Here is a 27,062-nt window from a genome sequence, read left to right on the forward strand (position 1 = left end):
TATGTGATGTGATGGAGAGAGATTTTGGAGCTAGTGATTCGGATACAAAGTTGCTAATACAGAACCACCCAGATTCTAGCCTCATCAGCCACATACAAAAAGGTTTGGTTTTATGGCCCATTTCTACCATGGAGGATGGCCTGTGTCTCTGCCACCACCAGGACGCTTACAAGGACTCCCTCATCCTAGGTGAGGATCCCCACTCCAGCTCTTGACGGCTCGCCAGTGAACCACACAGCAATGTCTCAGTCCCAAAACATTCTGCACTCTCACCCCCAGGGAACGCTGTGCTGCCAGGACTGGCCACTCACTGCCCATTCTGTCCCTGGCCATCTGCTCTGTTCCACCCTGCAGCTGGCTTGGGGCTCAGTCCCCAAGGGCTGCTCTCACTCCTGCCCCAGCACACTTCTCCATCGCCTCCTGTGATATGACCCTGCCCTTCTAAACCCTATCCCAGCCTAGCAGGAGGGCTCCCAGGGCACTTACTAGGCTGCCTGAAAGTATGCAGTGTAGCTCACTGCGCCCTCGCCTGGGGCTGGGGGTACCCTAGTCTTTCCTGCTCCCATGCTCCTCCCTCTGGCTTTCCCTGCTTACCCTACCTACTCCTGTCCCCTAACTTCTCCCTGCTCCCTCTCCTGGTTCTTGTTCCCTCTGCATGGTCCCCATCTGACTCTTCCTTGGTCCCTCTGTTTACTGTTCCTTCTAAATGTTTCTTGTTATTTCTGACTGTCCCCTGGTCTGTTTCCTGATGCCTCTGTTTATTGCTTCCTCTGATTGTCCCTTGTTCCATTGTTTCATGCCTCCTGTTTCTTCTTCCCTCTGACTGATCCCTGATGTCTCTGACTGTCCTGTGTTCCCTTTGACAGCTATTCCTCTAGCTGATCCTTAGTCTGTGGCACCATTCTGGTTGCGCCCCAGTCCATCTGGCTGCTCCCTGGTCCTGATGAGGCTTTCTCATTCCTTCTAGTTGACACAGACTGACTGCCCTTTGACTCCTCTGACTTCTTTGTAGACCCAATTCTTCCCTGCTCCTTGGGCAGTCCTGGAATGCATTTCTAATATGCTCTCATCTGGTGCTCTGCATCTGGTCCATGGACCACTCTCTGTGAAGTGCTGGTCTACCTGGCTCCTAGCCTAGGCTCTTGATCATCAACATATACTACTTCTGTGTGCTTTGTGCCACAGCTGGGTTCTGTACTTTTACCTCTCCATCACTTGCATTACATCTGACCTTTGACTGGCTCCTTTGGCTGTTTCTTGGGCAGGGTGACCAACTGTCCCAGTTTGCCTAGGACTTTCCCTGTTGTAGCAGTGAAGTTCCACATCCCATGAAGCCCCTATTGCCCTATCTCAGGGAACTCTGGATGCTCCCCAGACTCTCTCTGGCTTCTGCAACTGTCCCTTAAACCCAGTGCCCACTACATGGGGCCTCTGGCTTCGGGAATGGATACTATGCCTTCCAGCTGTTCTCTAGTCCCTCTAGTTGTTCCCAGGTCAGACAGGCTGCTATCCAAACCAGATATACCTTTGATGTCCACTTTGCTGTTCCCTCTGGCTATTCCCCAACCTCAGCGACTGTTCCTTGTTGCCCCTGGTGCCCTTGGCTACTCCTCATCCTCAGAGGCCCTTTTGTCTCTCCAACTGTCCCATGGGTCTGTCCCCTTCCTGCCCCTCCAACCTGTTCTACAGCCTCAGCAGCTGGTCCCTGCTTCCTCTGGCTGCTGCCTATCCCAGGCTCATCTTTCCCATTTCCCATTTCTGTTCCCCAGTATCTCTGCCTTTCCCCATCCCCTCAGATTCTCCTCTGACTCCTGGCACCTCTTGAAGTGGCTTGTCTGGCAGGCTCTTACCCAGTACACCAAACCTTTTTGCTTTGCCCTTTTAGCTGAGTCTTCTGTTTCCTTGTCCCTCTGGATGGTCCCTGTTCCCTCTGGTTGATATGTGGTTCCTCTATTTCCTGGTCCCTCCTCCCATTTTGAGATCCTTCTAACTGTTCTCATATCCTCTGGCTCTTCCTTGCTCCCCACTATTAACACTTCTCCAGCCCCGACTACTGTTTCTTGGTCTCTCTGCTGCTCCCTGGCCTCTGGCTCTTGTTTCCCATTTCCTCTGTTTGTTCCACTGATTTCCCACCTGTCCCCTGGGCCCCTTGGTTATCCTCTATTTCCAATAAGTGCAACATGGTCCCTCCAGCTGTTCCCTGTGGCTATTCCTCACCCCTCTTTCTCTTACTGACCCCTCTGCCTGTTTTCCAGCTTCAGCCACTATTTCTTAGCCCAACTGGCTGTTCCTCACCCCTGGGGACATTTTTATTGGTTCCTTGGTATCTCTGCCCATTCCCTGCTCTCTGACATCTAATGAAAAAACTAAGAACCTAACAAATAAATACGTGAATAAATAATATTTACCAGGGTCTTGGTCATTTCCATCTCTTCTTGCAAATGGGCAGAGGTCTATGGTTGGGAAGGAAGACATGAGTGGAGAAATGTGCCTTGCAGAGATCAGAATCATTCGTCTAGAAATTTCCACACATTGGCTGGGCAAGAGGCCATGTGCAAAAGGACTGGGGAGGACCACATTGTTGTGGCCCCAACCTGTGGGTCTGTGACTGATGTGATGGAGAAGAGCCTGGACAAGGACAATTTTCCAAGAGTGGAAGTGCCCTACTGTTAGGCAGCAATTCGTTTACCATTCAATGTCCCTATACCTTTGACTCAAAATATAATTTCAGTAACTTGGGCAAAAAGATTTAAGTGTAAGAATTTCATCATAGCAGTTTTCATCACAACAGAAAACCTGGAACACCCTAAATTCACATATAGTGGATTGGTTAAATTAATATAGTTTATCCAAAGGATATAAAGCTATGCATCATGTGTGTGTGAAGAAAAATATTTACTGCCTAGAAAATTATATTAAACTGCCAAGTTAAAAAGAAGACAACCAAATACTATGATTTCATTTTTAAACTTGAGCTATATAATGTATATGTGTGTGGTATGTATGTACACTCACAGCCCCACATGTATACCCACATACATGCACATACAAAGGAAAAAAAACTGTAAGGAACTATAGCTAAATGTTAACAATGATTAACTTTGGCTAATGTTGGAATTATAAGTAATGTTGTAGTCTCTTGTATTTGCTTACCTGTATTTTCTAACATTATATTGTGAAATAATGAAATTATGAAATAGTAAACATCAAAATAATTTTTTAAAGTTTAGTATTATCCTAATGACCACATGACCCTGAGCCCCTGTGACAACGAGTCTGTCACCAGAGGTGACAGCATCCACAGGACAGTCGGAAAGAGGGAGCTGTGGGGCAAGGTCTGGCTCCCTCATCATGTTCCTCTGTTTACAGAATCTCAAGGGGAACTTTTAGTGGGAAACTTGGTCTTGGCTATTGTGTGGTGAGGGTGGAAGGCACAGTCAGGAGACCAGGTTCCAGTCCACTGATGTCACTCACAATCCCAGAGGCCTGGACAAGTCATGTACCTTCTCAGGCCACTTTACTCATCTTTGAGAGGAGAAGGAGGAAGCAGAAGGGCCCTAGAGACTGTGGTCACCCTACTACCCTGCCATTCTCTAAGTTCCAAAGAACAGGGATTTTTCTGCCCTAGATCAGGATAGAGGAGAAATCAGCAAATCCCCAAGGATCAGGGGAAAGCAGGCTCTGGTAGGGATCAGCTGAGTGTGTGCACAGAGCCAGTGAGGACTGAAGGGCCTGTGCTGGGCGTCAGGGGGTAGCGTCTCCCTGGCTGGGGCCGGTGGTCACCCCCACCCAGACCTCGCTCGCAGACACCCTGCAGGGAGCTCCCTCCCCCTCCTCTAGGCTGTGGGGCTGACCCTCCCATCCCACCTTTCCTCCATCGGCTGCATCACATTTTCCACTGAAACAGGAAGGGCTCTGGATGTGGGACACCAGCCACGTGGTGCCCACGCAGCAGGAGGATGGTGACCTGTCTCTGGGACATCAAGTCTGGAATTTGCTCCTCCTGTGACACACCTGCCCCTGTCCTGAGTCCCTAGTGACAGGTCGGGGCCATCTCCTCACTGAATAAACTCCTGCCCCTTGAGCCCTGTCCCTCCTCACCTCACACACACTGCCATGTCCCTCTGCAGCCAGGGCTGAGGACCACTGGGGAGAGCTCCGGTTGGCTGGCATTGTCCCGCTGAGCCTCAACCCTCAGGCTCTCCTGCTGACAACTCCGCTCTTCCCGGTACCCTGAGGCCAGGTGGGTCCGTGGACTCAACCAGAGCTTCTGGGGCTGGAAGGAAGATCCTGCAGCCTTCACTACGGGGTCTGGCCCAGGGGCTCCGCAGAGACTCAAAGAAACCTGGAAAGACAGTGTCCACGTGGTCAGTCATTCAGCATTCACCCCATAAATGCTTCCTGGGGGCACCAAAGTACAGTTTACAGCACTGGATACTGTGGAAGAGAAAAGTTCAGTAATCAACACCAAGTATTAGCATACAATATGGAAAAAAACTCATGAGATTTGGTGTAAAACGAATGAGAGTTTGAATTCCAGCTCTTCTGCATTCTAGCTGGAATCTGGGGAAGTCACTTTAGTCTGAGTTTCTTCACCTTAAAACTGAGGATGAAAACACCCATCTCATAAGGCTGTTAGAGTTAAATGACATGATGCTTCAAAAGCACTCCTATTTGACACCAGGAACACACTCCATTGATATTAAATATTGCTGTTATTATAAGATGCAAGGAATGTTTTATTCGGTACCTCATTTAATTTTCACACTCATCCTATGAACTAGGTATTACTTTTGCTATTATTCCCATTTACTATCAGATAGAGCTGTTCATAAATATTAAGAAATTTGCCCCAAGATCTCTTAGATTAGGGGGAAGGACAGGGATTCAAACCCAGGTCTGCCTAGCTCCAAAGTACATTTTCTTAACTACTGTGCCATATGGTATTCTATATGTGGAAGAATCACAATAAACATTATTTCTGTTTCTTGCTGCCTTTAAAGTGCTCTGGCTGAAGGATGACATGTCACATGTGATAAACCAAGCATCTGTATAATTCAGTGTACATTCTGGGCAACTTATAGAGCCCACCCACCCTCTTCTGCCAAAGATGAAAACATAAACTCTTTGTCCCCTCTCTCCCAATTCCCATCTGGCCCTGAAAGTCAGCATGTCTGCACAGGCTCCTAAATCAGTAACCTACACTGCTTGACAAAAACTGTGTCCCAAATGGTGCCATCAACTGGTTTCCATAGGTTCCTCAAATAATCACCAACACAGGCAACACAACCTCAATAGAAAATCAACTATTAATCTGTTCAATGCCCCCTGGATCCAAACCTGACCTCCTATAGGACTCCATAACTCACAGCCCATATGTAGAGTCAATGACTCCCATAAACCCCTCAAATATAGACCTTCCGGTCCATCACATACTAACTCACACAGTCCTGCAATTAGCGATGTCTACAGGTCCCAATCAATGACTCCTATAGGGCTCCTAAAACTGTCTCCCAAAGACTTAAAATCCCAGGCTTGCAATCAATCTTTCACCACCTTAGTGTCCCAATCAATAACTCTCATGGACTGACTGATGATTTCAGATACTTTAGATGACTTCAGACCTCCAACTCTTATAAAACCTCAAGAATTTCTACAGAGGTCTCAATCACTTACCAACATATGTCTCTCATTATGTTTCTTCAAGGATTTCCCAAGATTATCACTCACTGACCCAACATGAATAGCATCTATAGGCCCTGGATTATCTAATCCTATTGGACTCTAACTCCGTGATGCCCCCCCACAGAAATCCTCCAAATCCTTTACTCCCAGAGGAACCAAGTCAATCCCAAATCTGGTTTGGTATTGAATTTAAAGAATAAAAAGAAAACTTAAAATGCTTCCAGGCAGAAACAACATGTTATTTACAATGGAAAGGGATCACAATGGCACTAGATTTATTTGCAACAATAGGAGCCATATTAGAAGAAAACATCTACAAATTATTGAAAGGGACTGCAATCCAAGAATTTTAAACCCACTGTAGCTGAATACCATGCTTCCATTAGAGCAAAAGACAATTTTAGACATACAAGCACTTATAACATTATATGCCAATATTAGAAGCTCAGGAGAATACTCAAGGGGATAGTCTAACCAATTGTAAATTCAATAGTAACAGAAACCTCAAAACTGGAGGAAAGCAATTTTGAGAAATGATTATTGCAATTGATATATAGTTATAACTGAGTAAAGAAAAATGTATGTAATTGGGCATCTGGAACAAATAAGATTATTACTATTAATAAGTGGAAAAAATTTTAATACCCTGGGGGAATTTACTGAGTGAAATGAGGAGGAGGAAAATTATGCATCTCTTTTACTAGATCCAAATAATATTACAACATTATTTGGGATTTAGAAATAGAGAAAATATAGACAATCACATTTGTAAGGAAGGTGAAGGCAACTACTAGCAGAAATTGATAAAGATAAAACTCCAAACTATAATTCCAAAATAATAAGAAATTAGAGGGGAATTAAGAGAAACATGACCAAACAAGCAAAAGAGAAAGTGAGGAAATATCAACCACATAAAATAAATAGTAAACATAAGATAATAGGAGGCATGAAATCAAACATATTAGAATTCAACTAAATTGAATGAGCTGAATTCTGATGTAAAAGATAAAGACTATGGGATTGGGTTAAAAAAGTACAGTTGCCACACATCTAAAACAAAAAGACAAAGATGTGAAATGAAGCACTGGACAGAAGTACGCCATGTTATTTACTAATCTTTCCATTATGGTCAGCATTAGTTATGCCTTGTTAGGAAATCGTTGCCTACCTCAGGGTCATAAAGATGTTTAATGTTTTCTTCTAAAAGTTTTACTGTTTTATCTTTCACATTTAGATCTATAGTCTTCCCAGGAAGGATTTGGTGTGTGGTATGTGTTAGGGTCAAGATTCATTTCTTCCATATTGGTATCAAGATGATCCAGTACCACTTATTAAAAAGATTACCCATTTTCCATGTCACCTTGTGACATATATGTGGGAGTTCATTCCCAAACTCTGTATTTCCATTGGTCTATTTGTCTATTCTTGGACCAGTACTACACTGTCTTAATTAATGTGCTTCATATTAAGCTTTGATATCTGGTAGAGTAAAAGATTATTAAGTTGGATTGCATTAAAAGTAAGGACCTCTGTTCATGAGAAGACAAAATTAAGAGCATAAAGGCAAATCCCACAGTGGGAGAATATAATTGCAATACCTGTATCTGACCAACAACTCATATCTCAAATATATTAAGAATTCCTAGAAATCAATAAGAACGATAGAAGAAGAACACAAGAATCAGACACTTCACAAAGAAGATATCCAAATGGCAAATAAGCATAGGAAAAGATGCTCAAATTCATAAGTTAGCAAGAAAATATAAGCTACAGATACTCCTCCACATCCACCAGAAATGGCTTAAATGAAAAGGATTGAAAATAACCAAGAGCTGGCGAGGTTGTAGAGCAACTGAAACTCATAAATTGTTTTTTAGGAGCATAAAATACTACAAACACTTTGGAAAACTGTTTGGTAGTATTTGTTAAAACTGAACATATGCTTTATATCCTGTGACCCAGCTACTCCATCGAAGCATTTACTCAAGAGAAATGCGAACATATGTTTACCAAAAGACAGGTATGATGATGGTCACAGTGGCTTTATTCAAAACTGAAAAGTATGCAAATGCCCATCAGCATTAGAATGGATAAACAACTTGCCCTTTATTAATACAAGGAATTAATACACAGAAACGAGAATCAACAACTGCTATACACAACATGCACAAATCTCATCTCATGAACATTATATTGGCCAAAGAAGCCAGACCTGAAAGAGCAATGAATCAATACTGTATGATTACATTTCTATAAATTTCAAAAACATGTAAAACTAATCCATACTGTTAAAAGTTAGGATATTGATACCCCTTGGGAGGAAGTTAGTGATTGGAAAGGAACCCAGGAGGGCTTCTTGAGTGTTGGGAGTGTTTTATTTCTTGATCTAGGTGGCTGGTTGGGCAGGTTTGTTCAGTCTGTTAAAATATCAACAAGCTAAACATGCATAATGTGTGCACTTTTCTGTATTATAATTCAATAAAGATTTTAAAAATATATAATACACCAGACAAATGCAAGAAAATGAAAGTAGGTCTAGAAATATAATTATTGAGGTGGAAATTAAGGTCCAAGGTTCTCAATAGATTAACAAAAAGGGGGTCTCTTTTAATATAAAATATACAATAAAGAAGTGATAACTTGCATAAACCTTTAGGGTCATTCAACATATACAAATAAAACCAGCACAAATGCATGGAACCACGTGAAGTCTTAAAAATCATAATTATGGGGACTTCCTCTTCTGGAGATGAAGTAGATATAATTTTATCTATTCTTCCTGCTAAATACAACTGAAAACTCTGGACATTATCTAGAAAACATAGGAAAACTCTGAAAGGTGGAATGAAGAAGGCAGACTGGCTAAGGATCCTGAGACCTAAAAAAATGACATGGCAGTGAGTTCTCTGAGTTATCCCTTAGCCTCATATATCCTAGACTAGGTGCTGGAGAAGCTACAACACAGAAAGGCCAATGGGTACAGACAAAAACTGCCCCAAGAAAGCCTGCTCTCTCTAGTCAAAGGACCAGGAAAGGGGCAGTCTAGCAAGATAGAAAACTTTCAGACAATGATGGCTCTACTCAAGCCAAACACAGAAAACACTGCAGCCCCAGCCCCACGACTAACAGCAAGGCCAAGTGGATCCAAGCCTACACTTCTACCCTTGTCAGACTGTAAGAAGGCACCCCCAGGCCCCAGCCCCCTGCCAGGGTGGTGTCAGAGAAAGCCTAATAGGGTGCTGTATCTTTCTTTCCTTGCTGGGAAATAACAGCTGCTTTCTCCTCCCCTACCTGTTGGTAACAGTGGATACCACAGGAAGCAGTGACGAGGTGCCTACCTCCTCCCAGCCAGGGTGGTATCAGCAGAAGCCTAGTGAGGAGCTGGAACCCCCACCCTCACTGGACAGTAACAAGGAGCCCCCTGGCAAAAAAAAAAAAAAGAGGGCAAGCGAGAACCTGGACTTCCACCCCACCTGTCAATAACAAATGTCACCTGTGATGTGACATTTTCCTTCACCAAACAGAGCTCTGTCAAAGAAAGCCTGATAAAATATAAGAGTCAAATAAATTCTAGAGCCTCATAATATAATACCCAAAATGTCCTGGACATACTAAAAAAAATCGTGTCATTAGAGAAATGCAAATCAAAACTACAATGAGGTATCACCTCACACCAGTCAGAATGGCCGTCATCAAAAAGTCTACAAACAATAAATGCTGGAGAGGGTGTGGAGAAAAGGAACCCTCCTGCACTGTTGGTGGGAATGTAAATTGGTACAGTCACTATGGAGAACAGTATGGAGGCTCCTTAAAAAACTAAAAATAGAACTACCATATGACCCAGCAATTCCGCTACTGGGCATATACCCTGGGAAAACCATAATTCAAAAAGATACAGGCACCCCAATGTTCATTGCAGCACTATTTACAATAGCCAAGACATGGAAGCAACCTAAATGCCCAATGACAGATGAATTGATAAAGAAGATGTGGTACATATATACAATGGAATATTACTCAGCCATAAAAAAGAATGAAATAATGTCATTTGCAACAACATGGATGGACCTAGAGATTATCATACTAAGTGAAGTAAGTCAGACGGAGAAAGACAAATAACATATGATATCACTTATATGTGGAATCTAAAAATTAATTGAAATGACTCTGTATACTAAACAGAAACAGACTCACAGACATAGAAAACAAACTTATGGTTACGAAAGGGGAAAGGTGGGGGGAGGGATAAATTAGGAGGTTGGGATTAACATATACACACTACTATACATAAAATAGATAATCAACAAGGACCTACTGTATAGCACAGGGAACTCTACTTAATACTCTGTAATAACCTATATGGGAAAAGAATCTGAAAAAGAGTAGACATATGTAAATTATAACTGAATAACTTTGCTGTACAACTGAAATTAACACAACATTGTAAATCAACTATACTCCAATATAAAATTAAAAATTTTTTTAAAAGAAAGAAAAACATCAAAGCTAAGAAAAGGGGAAGAATACATATGAGCTTCACTTGTGTTCAGGAAAAAAAAATCAGGTGTCATTCTAAGAACCAGGAAAATCTCAACTTGAATGAGAAAAGACAATGAGGATGGCGGAAGAGTAAGACGTGGAGATCACCTTCCTCCCCAAAAATACATCAGAAATACATCTACATGTGGAACAACTCCTACAGAACACCTACTGAACGCTGGCAGAAGACCTCAGACCTCCCAAAAGGCAAGAAACTCCCCACGTACCTGGGTAGGGCAAAAGAAAAAAGAAATAACAGAGACAAAAGAATAGGGACAGGACCTGCACCAGTGGGAGGGAGCTGTGAAGGAGGAAAGGTTTTCACACACTAGGAAGCCCCCTCGCGGGTGGGCGGAGACTGCGGGTGGCAGAGGGGGGAGCTTCGGAGCCGCGGAGGAAAGCGCAGCAACGGGGGTGCGGAGGGCAAAGCGGAGAGATCCCCGCACAGAGGACTGGTGCCAACCAGCACTCACCAGCCCGAGACGCTTGTCTGCTCACCCGCCGGGGCGGGCGGGGGCTGGGAGCTGAGGCTCGGGCTTCGGAGGTCGGATCCCAAGGAGAGGACTGGGGTTGGCGGCGTGAACACAGCCTGAAGGGGGCTAGTGCACCACGGCTAGCCGGGAGGGAGTCCAGGAAAACGTCTGGAGCTGCCGAAGAGGCAAGAGACTTTTTCTTGCCTCTTTGTTTACTGGTGCTCGAGGAGAGGGGATTCAGAGTGCCTCTTAAAGGAGCTCCAGAGACGGGCGCGAGCCGCGGCTATCAGCGCGGACCCCAGAGATGGGCATGAGATGCTAAGGCTGCTGCTGCTGCCACCAAGAAGCCTGTGTGCAAGCACCGGTCACTATCCACACCGCCCCTCCCGGGAGCCTGTGCAGCCCGCCACTGCCAGGGTCCTGTGATCCAGGGACAACTTCCCCGGGAGAACACACAGCACGCTCAGGCTGGTGCAATGTCACGCTGGCCTCTGCCGCCGCAGGCTCGCCCCGCCTCCGTACCCCTCCCTCCCCATGGCCTGAGTGAGCCAGAGCCCCCGAATCAGCTGCTCCTTTAACCCCATCCTGTCTGAGCGAAGAACAGACGCCCTCAGGCGACCTGCACGCAGAGGCAGGTCCAAATCCAAAGCTGAACCCCGGGAGCTGTGCAAACAAAGAAGAGAAAGGGAAATTTCTCCCAGCAGCCTCAGAAGCAGCGGATTAAATCTCCACAATCAATTTGATGTACCCTGCATCTGTGGAATACCTGAAGAGACAATGAATCATCCCACAATTGAGGCAGTGGACTTTGAGAACTGTAGCCTTGGGGTTTGCTGGCCTATACTATGAAGCTACAGTAATCAAGACAGTATGGTACTGGCACAAAAACAGAAATATAGATCAATGGAACAGGATAGAAAGCCCAGAGATAAACCCACGCACATATGGTCACCTTATTTTTGATAAAGGAGGCAAGAATATACAATGGAGAAAAGACAGCCTCTTCAATAAGTGGTGCTGGGAAAACTGGACAGCTACATGTAAAAGAATGAAATTTGAACACTCCCTGACACCATACACAAAAATAAACTCAAAATGGATTAAAGACCTAAGTGTAAGGCCAGACACTATCAAACTCTTAGAGGAAAACATAGGCAGAACACTCTATGACATAAATCACAGCAAGATCCTTTTAGACCCACCTCTTAGAGAAATTGGGAAAAAAAACCAAAAATAAACAAATGGAACCTAATGAAACTTAAAAGCTTTTGCACAGCAAAGGAAACCATAAACAAGATGAAAAGACAACTCTCAGAAAGGGAGAAAATATTTGAAAATGAAGCAACTGACAAAGGATTAATCTCCAAGATTTACAAGCAGCTCATGCAGCTCAATATCAAAAAAACAAACAACCCCAACCAAAAATGGGCAGAAGACCTAAATAGGCACTTCTCCAAAGAAGATATACAGATTGCAGACAAACACATGAAAGAATGCTCAACATCATTAATCATTAGAGAAATGCAAACCAAAACTACAATGATATCATCTCACACTGGTCAGAATGGCCATCATCAAAAAATCTACAAACAATAAATGCTGGAGAGGGTGTGGAGAAAAGGGAACCCTCTTGCACTGTTGGTGGGAATGTAAATTGATACAGCCACTATGGAGAACAGTATGGAGGCTCCTTAAAAAACTAAAAATAGAACTACCATATGACCCAGCAATCCCGCTACTGGGCATATACCCTGAGAAAACCATAATTCAAAAAGAGTCATGTACCACAATGTTCACTGCAGCTCTATTTACAATAGCCAGGGCATGGAAGCAACCTAAGTGTCCATCGACAGATGAATGGATAAAGAAGATGTGGCACATATATACAATGGAATATTACTCAGCCATAAAAAGAAACGAAATTGAGTTATTTGTAGTGAGGTGGATGAACCTAGAGTCTGTCATACAGAGTGAAGTAAGTCAGAAAGAGAAAAACAAATACTTTATGCTAACACATATATATGGAATCTAAAAAAAAAAGGTCATGAAGAACCTAGGGGCAAGATGGGAATAAATACGCGGACCTACTAGAGAATGGACTTGAGGACATGGGGAAGGGGAAGGGTAAGCTGGGACAAAGTGAGAGAGTGGCATGGACATATATACACTATCAAATGTAAAACCGATAGCTAGTGGGAAGCAGCCACATCGCACAGGGAGATCAGCTCGGTGCTTTGTGACCACCTAGAGGTGTGGGATAGGGAGGGTGGGAGGGAGGGAGATGCAAGAGGGAAGAGATATGGGGATATATGTGTATGTATAACTGATTCACTTTGTTATAAAGCAGAAACTAACACAGCATTGTAAAGCAATTATACTCCAATAAAGATGTTAAAAATAATAATAAAATTAAAAAAGAAAGAAAAGACAATGAACAGATGCCAACATTGAGATAATATAGATGTTGGAATTATCTGACAAGGATTTTAGAGCAGCCATCATAAAAATGCTTCATTGTGCAATTATGAAAAAACACAACACAAATGAGACAATAGAAAATCTCAGCAAAGAAATAGAGGATGTAAAGCAGAACTAAATGGAAATTTTAGAACTAAAAAATACAGTAACTGAAATAAGAAACTCAGTGGATGGACTCAATGACAGAATGGAGAGGACAAAAGAAACAGTGTACTTGAAGACAGAATAGAAACAAACCAATCTGAACAACTACAGAGAGAAAATTAACTGGAAAAAAAATGAAGACAGCTGAGGGACATGTGAGACTATAACAAAAGATTTGACATTCGAATCATTGGTGTCTAAGAGGAGAGGAAAGAGTATGGGGCTGAAAAAGTATGTGAAGAAGTAATGGCTGAAAATATTGCAAATTTGGCAAAAGACATCAACTTACATATTCCAGAAGCTGAATGAAACACAAACAGGATAAAACAACAGCAACAAACAACAATAAAAATCCACGCCAAGACACATCATAGTCAAACTTATGAAAACTAAAGAGAAAGAAAAAATCCTGAAAGCAGCTGGAGAGAAATGATGCATTATCTATAAAAGAAAAACAATTTGAATGATAGCAAATTTCTCATCGAAAGCCAGAAGGAAGTGGTACAACATTTTCCAAATGCTGAACTTTCAGCCCAGGATCCTATCTCCACTGAAAATATCCTTCAGGAATGAAGAAGACATCAAGACATCCTCAGATAAAGGAAAACTAAGAGAATTTTTTGCCAGCAGACCTACCATAAAAGAATGGCTAAAGGAAGTTCCTTAAACAGAAAGGAAATTCTAAAGGAAGAAAACTTGGGACATCAGTAAGGAAAAAAAGATACAGAAAGAGCAAATATGTAGGTATATACTTTCCTTCTCCTAAGTTTTCTAAATTATGTTTGACAGTTGAAGCAAAAATTATAACACTATCTAATATGGTGCTCAATGCATGTAAAGGAAATATTTAAACACGGGAGGATAAAGGGACATAAGGTAATTAAGGTTCCACGCTTCCCTGGAAGTGGTAAAATGATACCAGTAGATTTTGATAAGTTGTGTTTATATTACATGATACATAGAACATCCAGTTAAAAAGCTATATAAAGTAACCCCCCTGAAAACACTATGAATAAATCAAAATGGAATTCTTTAAAATGTTCAAATACTCCAAAGAAGGGCAGGAAAAAGAAAAGAGAAAAACAAAAATAGAGAGAATAAACAGAAAACACAAAATATGACAGACTTAAACCTTAACATATAATTACATAAAGTATAAATGTAAATATACCAATTGTAAGACAGAGATGGACAGATTAGATTTAAAAAATCATGACCCAACTATATACTGTCTATAAGAAGTTTACTATAAATATAATGATATATGTAGGTTGAAAGTAAAAGAATACAAATGATATATCATGCAAACATTAATTAAAAGGAAGCAGGATTGGATTTATTGGATAGAGTAGACTTCAGAATAAAGAAAATTACCAGGGACAGATAGGGACATTGCATAATGATAAAAGGGTCAATCTACCAAGAAGATATAGCAATCCACACAGACCTACTAGAGAATGGACTTGAGGATATGGGGAGGGGGAAGGGTAAGATGTGACAAAGTGAGAGAGTGGCATGGACATATATACACTACCAAACGTAAAACAGATAGCTAGTGGGAAGCAACCGCATAGCACAGGGAGATCAGCTCTATGTTTTGTGACCACCTAGAGGGGTGGGATAGGGAGGGTGGGAGGGAGGGAGATGCAAGAGGGAAGAGATATGGGAACATATGTATATGTATAACGGATTCACTTTGTTATAAAGCAGAAACTAACACACCATTATAAAGCAATTATACTCCAATAAAGACGTTAAAAAAAAAAAGATATAGCAATCCTGAATGTATATGCACCAAGCAACTGAATGGCAAAATATGTGAAGAAAAATTTGATAGAACTGAAAGGAGAAATAGACAAATTCACTAGTTGGAAACTTCAATACCCTTCCTTCAACAATTGATAGAACAACTAGACAGAAAATCAGCAAGGTTATAAAAGAAATCAAGAGCACCATCAACCAACAGGATCTAAGCAACATTTATAGAGCATTCTACCCAACAATAGCAGAATACACATTCTTTTCAAGTGCCCATGGAACATATACCATATAGACCATATCCTAGATCATACAACAAATCTCAACAAATGTAAAAGAGTTGATATCATATGTAGTGTGTTCTCTAACCACAATGGAATCAAACTAGTTATTAATAACAAAAAGACAGGAGAATCTCCAAACACTTGGAAACTTAACAACGTACTTCTAAATAATCCAAGAATCAAAGAGGAAGTCTCAAGGGAAATTTTAAAAATACATTGAACTGAACAAAAATGAAAATACAACATATCAAAATTTGTGGGATACTGTTATGTTGTGAAAGGCAGTCTTGTGCATGCAGTCTTTCAACTCCCACTTGTCCATATAAGAATGGGCCTTGGGCCTGGAACACTTCCTTACCAAGGATAAAGAGCCCACACAGCCTGTGTTGGGCTTATCGCCTTGTGTGGGAATATCTTTCCCTATTTCAGACTCAATGTGTGCTATTTTGTTCTGTTGAAGCTTGTACATCAGTGACCCCTAGGCACAGCCCCAGCTTTCAATTTTTCAGCCTCCATGGGGGGGGGGGGGTGGGAGTCCTTCCTCTGTGGCATGAGAGAGGTGTGAGGAGTATCTTACTTTAGTTTATATTCCTTTGCTAACTAATGAAGTTGAGCATCTTTTCCAATGCTAATTTGTCATTTGGCTGATGGAGGACCCGCTAGCCATGAGGAACTGATGCACACTATTGAAACTGATCTTGCTCTGTCTCTTCTCTGTGTGAGTAAAGTGTTGCTCCATCCAGTGCTTGACTGTGTTGTGCTTTCCTTGGTAACACTGATACCAAGATGCCGTGGGCAGAAGTGTTCAGAGTCCTCCCCTGGGATTGATAACCAGTGTACAAGCTAAAGCAGTGTTGTGAGGAAAATTTATAGCACTAAAGGTATACATTTGAAAGGAGAAAAAGCCTTAAATCAATAATCTAAACTCATTTCAAAACACTAAAAAAGAAGGGCAATGTAAACCCAAAGCCAGCAGAAGAAAGGAAATAATAAAAGTAGAAGCAGAAATCAATGAAATTGAAAACAGGGAAACAATAGAGAAAACCAATGAAACAAAGAGCTGGTTCTCCAAAAAAAGAACAATAAAATAAACAAACCTCTATTAAGACTGACAAAGGAAAAATCAAAGAAGACACAAATGACTAATATCAAAAATGAAATAGGGGATATCATTACAGACCCTGCAGACATCAAAAGAATAATTTAAAAAATACAATGAACAACTTTACACACATAAATTTGACAAGTTAGATGAAATGGTCTAATTCCTCAAAAAGTACAAACTACCACAACTCTTCCAATATGAAATAGTTCATTTGAATAGCTTCATAATTGTTAAGGAAATTGAATTTGCAATTAAAAAAACAACCGAAATAGAAGTCTCTAGGCCCAAATGGTTTCAATGGAGATTTCCACAAACTTTTCAAAAAGAATTAACACCAACTCCACACTATCTCACCCAGAAAATAGAAGAGGGAATTCTTCCTAACTCATTCCATAAAACCTGATAGCAAAACTAGACAAAGAGTACAAAAAATACATTATTGATGTGCTAATGTTTTCCTGCTGGGTTTATATGTAGTTTGCACAGCAAATTTTGCACATTTTGTCATCACCTGTATTTGAAAATAGGATGTGTCTTGATGAATTATCTCATTATCTAACCTTACCCCCAAAACAGTCCAACAAAAGAAAACTGGAGACCTTCATGAACATAGATGCAAAAATTCCAAACAAAATATCAGCAAATATAATTCAACAATATATAAAAAGAATTATACACCATGACCAAGTGGAGTTTATTCCAAGAACACAAGACTAGTTCAATATTTGAAAATCAATGTAATCCACCATATTATCAGCTTAAACAAGAAAAATCATGTGATCATATCAATTGATGCAGAAAAAGGTTTTGACAAAATCCAACACCCATTCATGATAAAAACTCTCAGAAAACTTGAAATAGAGGGAAACTTTGTCAACTAGATTTTTTTAAATCTACAAAAAACCCCACAAAACACAAAAACTACAAGAAACATCATACTCAATAGTCAGAGACTGAATGTTTGCCCCCTAAGATCAGGAACAAGGCATGACATCAACTATCACCACTCTTATTCAACACAGTAATAAAAGTTCTATCCAGTGCAATGAGGCAAGAAAATCAAATAAAAGCCATACAAATAGAAAAAGAAGAAATAAAACTGTCCCTATTTGCAGATGATATGATGGTCTACACAGAAAATCCCAGGGAACCTACACAAAAACTTCTAGAAGTAATAAGTGGCTTCAGCAAGGTTACAGTTACAAGAACAACACACAAAAATCAGTTGCATTTTCTTGTAATAGCTTGCAGAATCATAAGGTGTCCCCAGAGTCGGTTTGTCAATGTGTTCTGAAGGAAACCTGGGACACAGCCAAATGCAAGCAAAGTCATCCTCAGACAGAAATATTCCTAAAGAAGAGTGCAAAATAATCACACTGGAACGAAACTACATGAAATCATGGTGAAGTACTAGGAGGATGGTGTTCCGTGTGGGGTATGTTATAATTAAATAATTTTTTTTAATTAATTAATTTATTTATTTATTTATTTATGGCTGTGTTGGGTCTTCGTTTCTGCGCGAGGGCTTTCTCTAGTTGCGGCAAGTGGGGGCCACTCTTCATCGCGGTGCGTGGGCCTCTCACTATCGTGGCCTCTCTTGTTGCGGAGCACAGGCTCCAGACGCGCAGGCTCAGTAATTGTGGCTCACGGGCCTAGTTGCTCCGCGGCATGTGGGATCTTCCCAGACCAGGGCTCGAACCCGTGTCCCCTGCATTGGCAGGCAGATTCTCAACCACTGCGCCACCAGGGAAGCCCCCTAATTAAATAATTTTAATTAATTTATTTATTATCTGCCTTCTTTCAAAATCGATTTAAGAAGACTGCTTGTAATCTAAAATAGGGAAAATGGACAGAGTCTATGTTTTTGTTAAAGTTGATGCAGAACCTTCAATGTAAACAGCCATTGTATCTGGTGGATATGACTTTTCCAACAATATAAAGACATACTCTGTCCTGGAAACAAACAAACAAAAAATCAGGTGTATTTTTACACACTGCAAATGAACATAATGAAACAAGTTAAAAATACAATACTTTAGGGACTTCCCTGGCAGTCCAGTGGTTAAGACTCCACACTTCCACTGCAGGGGGCACGGGTTCAATCCCTGGTCTGGGAACTAAGATCCCGCGGCCAAAAAAAACAAACCAAAACCAAAACTAAACCAAAACCAAAACAAAAACAAAAAACAATACTTTACATCACTCAGAAAACGAAATATTTAGGTGTAAATGTAACAAAACATGTAGAGGGCTCGTATGCTGAAAACTACAAAACATTGATGAAAGAAATCAACAAAGATCTAAATAAATGGAGAGAGATACTGTGTTTATGGCTTGGTAGTCTCAACTTAGTAAAAATACCAATTCTCCACAAGTTGATATACAGACTTAATATAATTTCTATCAAAATCTCAGCAAGAATTTTTTGTAGATATAGGCAAAATTATTCTAAAATCTATGTGGAAAGACAACGGATCTAGAATAGCGAAAACAATTCTGACAAAAAATAAAGTGGGAGAAATAAATCTACCTGATTTCAATACTTTTTATTTAACTATGGGAATCAAGACAATGTGGTATAGATGAAGGGATAGGCACATAGATTAACGGAACAGAATAGAGGACCCAGAAACAAGCATAGTCAACTAACTTTTTTACAAAGGTACAAAAACAATTCAATGTCTTTTCAACAAATGGTGCTAGAGTAATAGGACACTCATAAGCAAAAAACAAACAAACAAAAATGATACAAAAACCAAAAATGAATCTCATTCTAAATATCAATTTTATAAAAAATTAACCCAAAATGGATCATAGATTTATGTGTAAAATGTAAAACTATAAAACTGTTGGAAGACAACAGAAGAGAAAATCATCAGGACTTAGGTCTTAGTGAAGAGTTCTTAGATATGACACCAAAAACATAATCTTTTAAAAGAAAAAATAGATAAATTTGACTTCATCAAAATTAATAATTGTGGCTCTACAAAAGACACTCTTAAGAGGATGAAATGACAAGCTGCAGACTGAGAGAAAATATTCACAAACCCCTTATTTGACAAAAGACTCATATCTATAATATAATAAGAACTCTCAAAATTCAACATTGAAGAAACAAACAACCCAATTAGAAAATGGGCAAAAGACATGAAGAGACATTTCACCAAAGAGAATATATGGAGGGCAAATAAGCACATGAGAATATGTTCAACATCCACAGACAAGCATATTCTAACATCTATATGGAAAGGCACAGCCCCTAGAATAGCTAAACCAGTCTTGAAGAAGAATAAAGTGGGAGAATCACTCTAACAGATATTAAAGCTTACTGCATGGGTACAGTAATCAAGACTGTGGTTTTGGCAGAGGGACAGACACAGATCAATGGAACGGAATAGAGGATCCAGAAATAGCCCCACATAAGTATGGCCAACTGATATTTTTACAAAGATGCAAAACAAGTCAATGGTGCTAGAAAAACTGTACATTCAGGGCAAAAAGAACCTCAACCTAAACCTCACTCCTTACACAAAAATTAACTCAAAATGGATCACAGACTTAAATGTAAAATGTAAAACTATAAAATTTTTAGAAAAAACATAGGAGAAAATCTTTAGGATTTAGGGCTAGACAAAGTGTGGTATGATAAGAAATATATATTTGGTTTTTGTTCCTGGCACAGATCTCTTAAAAGCCCTGAGATTTCTTAAGTGATAGGAGTGATAAGAGCATCTTTTGTTAGTTTGTTATTCCTTACAAGCCCCTTCCAACGATGCCTGAGTTTATGCTGATGAAGGGACTCTTGGTGGGTTCTTAGATAACTTTAGGGTGGGGGCTGGTTGCCAGAGGAACCAATCATTTGGTTATAGGGCTTGATTAGAGGGTTGAAACTTTCAGTCCCACTCCCCCACCACCACCTCCCTCCTAGGGAGGGGAGAGGAGCTGGAGATTGAGTTCAATCACCAATGGCCAATGATTTAATCAATGGGGTCTACATGATGGAACCTCCATATAAACCCCTCCAGAAAAATCCCTAAATGATGAGGTTTGGAGAGCTTCCAGGTTGAACACAGATGTGCTGGGAGGAAGGCATGTCCAGAGAGGGCATGGAAGCTCTGTGCCTCTCCCCCCATACCTTGCCCTGTGTATCTCTTCCATCTGGCTGTTCCTGAGTTGTGTCCTTTATAATAAACTGGTAAACATAGTGTTTTCCTGATCTCTGTGAGCTATTCTAGCAAATTATTGAACCTGAAGAAGAGGCCCTGGGAACCCCCAATTTATAGCCGGTAAATCAGAAGTATGGGTGGCCTGGGACTTGCAGTGGCTGGCATCTGAAGTGGGGGCAGTCTTGTGGGATTGAGCCCTTTAACTTATGGGATCTGATGCTAACTCCAGGTAGGTAGTGTCAAAATTGAATTGAATAATTGGACATTCAGTTGCTGTCAGAGAATCAGAGAATGACAAAGTTTTTAGACTGGACACCAAAAGCATAATCCATAAAAGGAAACACTGATAAACCGGGTCTTGCCAAAAATTTAAAAACTTTTACTCTGAAAAAGACCAGAGGATGGAAAGGATGAAGAGGATGAAAAGCCAAGCTACTGACTGGGAAAAATACTTGAAGACAACATATCTGACAAAAGACTGGTATCTAGAATATGTAAAGAACTCTCAAAACTCAACAGTAAAATCATCCAAACAATTCAATTAGAAAATAGGCAAAATGCATGAACAAACATTTCACCAGAGGATATACAGATGGCAAATAAGCATATGAAAAGGGGTTCCATATTATTTATCAGGGAAATGAAAATGAAAACTACAATGAGATATCACTATACATATATCAGAATGGCTAAAATAAAAAATAGTGACAACACAAAATGCTGGTGAGGTTGCAGAAAAACTGGATCTCTCCTACACTGCTGGTGGGAAACGGTTTGGTAGTTTCTTATAAAACTAAGCATGCAATTACCATACGGCCCAGCAATAGTACTCTTGAGCATTTATCCCAGAGACATGAAAGCTTATATTTACACAAAAAATCTGTACATGAATGTTCATAGCAGCTTTACTGGTAATAGCTCAAAACTGGTAATAGCTCAAAACTGGAATCAGTCCAGATGTCCTTCAACAAGCGACTGGTTAAACAAACTGTGGTACATCCACCCCAAGGAGTGCTATTCAACAAGAAAAAGGAATGAACTGTTGATACTCACGCTACTTGGATGGTTTTTAAGAACATGATACTAAGTGAAAAAAGCCAACCTCAAAAGTTTATATACTGTATGATTTGATTAATATAACAATTTTGAAATGACAAAATTTTAGACATGGAGCACAGGTTCGTGGTTTCCAAGGGTAGTGGAGACAGGAGGGAAATAGGTGTGGTTATAAAAGGGCAACACTAGGGATCCTTGTGATGTTGGAACTGTTCAGTATTTTGACTATGGTGATGGATACACAAACCTACACAGGTGATAAAATTGTATAAAACTTGGTACATGCATATACACATACATGTATGAGTAAAACGGGAAATCTGGATAAGATGGTTGAATTGTATCAAGGTCAAAATTCTGGTTGGCATATTATACTTTAATTTTGTAAAATGTCACCATTGGAGGAAACTGGGCAAAGTGCACAAGGGATCACTTTGTATCATTTTTTACAACTGCATGTGAATCTATATCTCAAAATATATTTTAAGTAAAAAAAACTTTTAAAGGATGTTCAATGTCAATGTTTAAAAAGATGTTCAAAGCTTTTGTACAGTAAAGGAAGCCATCGACAAAACGAAAAGACAGCCTACTGAATGGGAGAAAATATTTGCAAATGAGGTGACCGATAAGGTATTAATATCCAACATATATAAACAGCTCGTACAACTCAACATCAAAAAAACAAAAAAACCAATTAAAAAATGAGCAGAAGAACTGAATAGACATTTTTCCAAAGAAGAAATGCAGATGGCCAACAGGCACATGAAAAGATGCTCAACATCACTAATCATCAGGGAAATGCAAATCAAAACCACAATGAGATATCACCTCACATCTGTCAGAAGAGCTATTATCAAAAAGTCTACAAATAACAAATGTTGGCAAGTTTGTGGAGAAAAAGGAACCCTTGTACACTGTTGGTGGGAATGTAAACTGGTGTAGCCACTGTGGAAAATGGTACGGAGGTTTCTCAGAAAACTAAAAATAGAACTACCATATGACCCAGCAATTCCACTCCTGGATATATATCTGAAAAAAACAAAAACACTAATGCGAAAAGATACATAAACCCCAATGTTCATAGCAGCACTATTCACAGTAGCCAAAACATGGAAACCACCTGTGTCCATCAACAGATGAATAGATAAAGAAGATGTGATATATATATACAATGGAATACTACTCAGCCATAAAATATAATGAAATTTTGCCATTGCAGCAACATGGATGAACTTGGAGGGCATTATGCTAAGTGAAATAAGTCAGACAGAGAAAGATAAATACTGTATGATATTGCTTATATGTGGAATCTAAAAAATACAACGAACTAGTGAATAAAACAAAAAAGCAGTGGACTCACAGATATAGAGAACAAACTAGTGGTTACCAGTGTGGGGAAGAGGGGCAATATAGGGGTCTGAGAGTGGGAGGTACAAACTATTGGGTGTAAGATAGGCTCAAAGGTGTATTGTACAACACGGGGAATATAGCCAATATTTTGTAATAACTGTAAGTGGAAAGTAAACTTTTAAAAGTGTATAAAAATAAAAAAAATTTTTAAAAGATGTTCAATGTCATTAGCCATTAAGGAAATGCAAATTAAGACAATGATGATATAATCACTGCACACCTATTAAAACAGCTAAAAATGTTTTAAATAGCGACAATACCAAATTCTGGAGAAAATGCAGAGAAATGATCTCTCATATGTTGTCAATGGGAATGTAAAGTGGTACAGACACTCTGGAAAACAGTTTGGCAGTTTCTTTAAAAAAGTGACCCAGCAATTGCACTTCTGGGCATTCATTCTAGAGAAATGAAATCTTACATGTACACAAAAATATGTACAATTGTTCATAGCAATTTTATTTGTAATAGCCTCAAACTGGGGACAACCAAAATGTCCCTCAGTAGATGAATAGTTAAACAAACTGTAGTACATCTATAATATGGAATACTACTCAGCAATAAAAAGAAATGAACTATCATTACAACGATAGTTGTAAGGATGGTTTTCAAGGACATTATGCTGAGTGAAAAAAAAAAACAATCTCAAAGGCCACATACTGTATGGTTCCATTTATATAACATTCTCAAAATAACAAAATTATAGAGATGGAAAACAGATTATTGGTGGCCATAGGTTAGGGATGATGGTGGGGGTGAAAAGTATAAAAAGGGTAATAGCTCTGTATCTTGATTGTGGTGGTCATTACACGAATCTACACACATGGCAAAATGACAAGGAATTAGGCACACACATTGTACCAATGTTAAATTTTTATACTGTATTATGATTTTATAAGATGTAACTATTGGGGGGAACTGGGTAAAGGGTACATGGGATTTCTCTGTCTTATGTTTGCAACTTCGTATGAATCTATAATTATTTCATAATAAAGAGCTTTTAAAAATCACAATTACGCTGGGAGATTTTATTATAATATAATGGGTCAAGTAGACCAAAAAAGAAGTAAAGAGGATTTGAAAAATATAATCAATGCTAGATTTAATTCTGTCCAATTAATATACTCTTCTTTTAGACTCATGGCACAGTTAAAAAAACTTTTTAAATTGTGTAACTTGGACTCAAAGAAAAAAATATTGATATTTCTTAAAAATTAGAGTTTTGGCAAGCTATATTGACAACAATCCTACAAAAACCAGAAATATAGAATCAAAATTGCTAAGAGACTACATCTTAAACATCCTCACCACAGAAAAGAAATGATAATTATGTGACAGGATGGAGGTGTTAGCTAAAGCTACTGTGGTAATCATGTCGTAATTTATAAATTTATAAACATACCAAATCAAAACACTGTATACCTTAAACTTACACAATGTTATATGACAATTATATTTCAATAAAAAAGAAATATAGAATAAAAAGATAACCAAATGACCAAAACTAGTTTGCAATTAAGAAATAGTCTCTACAGATACAAACTACTACACATAAAATAGATAATAAGAATTTACTGTATAGCACAGGGAACTATATAAAATATCTTGTAATAACCTATAATGGAAAATAATCTGAAAAAATATATATATAACTGAATCACTTTGCTGTACACCTGAAACTAACACAACATTGTAAATCAACTATACTTCAATTAAAAAAAAGAAAGAAAGAAATATTCTCTAAGTAGAGTGATGATTACTAGGGGCTGGGGGGTGGGGGAAATGGGGAGATGTTGGTCAAAGGGTACAAACTTCCAGTTATAAGATGAACAAGTTCTGAAAATCTAAGGTACAACATGGTGATTTTTGCTAATGATACTGTATCATATACTCGAATATTGTCTAGAGAGTAGATCTTAAATGTTCTTATCACACACACACACAAAGTGGTAATTATGTGACATGATGGAAGTGTTAGCTAACACTATGGTGATAATCATTTTGCAATATACAAATGTATCAAATCAACACACTGTACACCTTAAACTTATACAATGTTATATGTCAAGTATGTCTCAATAAAGCTGGGGGAAAAAGAAATATTCTCTAAACATGGCAGGATTGGGACTTCCCTGGCGGTCCAGTGGTTAAGACTCCACATTTCCATTGCAGGGGGCACGGGTTCGACCCCTGGTCAGTGAACTAAGATCTCACATGCCACATGGTGCAGCCAATAAATAATTAAACAAACAAACAAACAAACATGGCAGAACTGAAGATAAATTCAATAATAAAATTATAAACTTCATACCTAATTTTGAGACATGGCTAAAGTTACATTTAAGGGATATTTTAGCCTAAAATGTTTTTAATATTTAAAAAGAAAAGCCAAAGATAAATGAATTAAGTGCTAAACTTAACAAATTAGAAAAAGAAAATAAAATATTCATGAGAAACCTGATAAAGGTAAAAGAGAAGGAAATATACATGTACACACACACACAGTTACATATCACACATATATTCACACAATTTTAGGAATGAAAAAGGAACTACTACCACAGATGTGGAAATGACCAGAATAATTTAAGCATTATATGCGGCTCTATGAAAATATAAAATCTCTAGCAAACATAAACCACCAAAATTAAACCCCCCAAAAGAAGAAATCTGTAAAGACCAGTAATCAGAGAAAATAAAATAATTAAAATTTACCATTTTAAAAGGCACCAGTTCTAAGTGTGTTTATAGCTGAACTTTAAAAAGAAGATAATTTCTATGCCATTTTGACATATAAAAAGATAGAAATCTCCTGAATTCCTTTTAAAAACTGCCATAACCTTAATACCAACACATGTTAAATATAGTACAAAAAAAAAGAAAAAAGAAAAGAAAACTATAAGCAGTTTTCTTACAGTGGCAAAAATTTTAAATAAAATATTACTAATTCAAATCCAAATGTATCTTATAAGAAAAATTCCCCTTGACCAAACAGAATTCTTCCAGGAAGGCAAAGATGAGGCCACATTACACGTCAATGTAATTCATTACAACAACCAATTAAAGAGAATAATACCATAAGGCTGTTAATATCAAAAAGCACCTGACACAATTCAGGAGCTATTCCTAATAAAAATACAAATTAAAATAGGAACATTAAAGAACTGTGTAAATATTACAACTACCCCCAAAATCACCAGAAAACATTATGCTAAAAAAAATGCCCAGATAAAAAAGACTTAATATCATTAAAATGGCAATATTCCCCTAAATGTTGTACAGGTTCAACACAATCCCTATCAAAATCCCAGTGGCATTTTTGCAGAGGGTAACGAGCTGATTCTAAAATTCAGATAGAAATGCAAGGAACCTGAATAGCCAAAACACTGAATAAGAACATAGTTGGAGGACACACGTTTCTCTATTTCAAAACTTGCTACAAAGCTACATAAATCAACATAGTATGGTACTGGCATAAAGGAGGCATATAGATGAATGAAATAGAATTGAGAGTTCAGAAATAAGCCTTTACACTCATGGTCAGTTGATTTTAGATAAGGGTTTCAGTACAATTCAATGGGGAAAGGAACATCTATGACATCAAAAGCACAAGCAACTGGGATGAAGTGAGAGAGTGTCATGGACATATATACACTACCAAATGTAAAATTGATAGCTAGTGGGAAGCAGCCAAATAGCATAGGGAGACCAGCTCGGTGCTTTGTGTTCACCTAGAGGGGTGGGATAGGGAGGGTGGGAGGGAGACGTAAGAGGGAGGGGATATGGGGATATATGTATATGTATAGCTGATTCACTTTGTTATACAGCAGAAACTAACACAATAATGTAAAGCAATTATACTCCAATAAAGATGTTTAAAAAAAAGCACAATCAACAATAACAAAAATAGATAAATTAGACTTCATAAAAATTAAAAAGTTTTGTGCTACAAGGTCACCACCAAGAA

At 39.1% G+C, this 27,062-nt stretch overlaps 1 protein-coding gene across 3 annotated transcripts in view; it reads right to left on the reverse strand.

Annotated features, from left to right (window-relative positions):
- The window catches only part of ZNF41 (zinc finger protein 41), a 52,685-nt gene that overhangs the window by 20,834 nt on the left and 4,789 nt on the right, over nt 1-27,062 (reverse strand). For all 3 annotated transcript variants that reach the window (XM_061177826.1, XM_061177828.1, XM_061177827.1), the window contains exon 2: nt 4,102-4,345. In XM_061177826.1, the coding sequence (XP_061033809.1) occupies nt 4,102-4,173 (72 nt within the window). In that variant the 5' untranslated portion in view covers nt 4,174-4,345. The remainder of the gene's footprint in view (nt 1-4,101; nt 4,346-27,062) is intronic.

The sequence above is a fragment of the Eubalaena glacialis genome, chromosome X, assembly GCF_028564815.1.
Source record: "Eubalaena glacialis isolate mEubGla1 chromosome X, mEubGla1.1.hap2.+ XY, whole genome shotgun sequence".
In the NCBI taxonomy this organism is placed as follows: Eukaryota; Metazoa; Chordata; class Mammalia; order Artiodactyla; family Balaenidae; genus Eubalaena; species Eubalaena glacialis.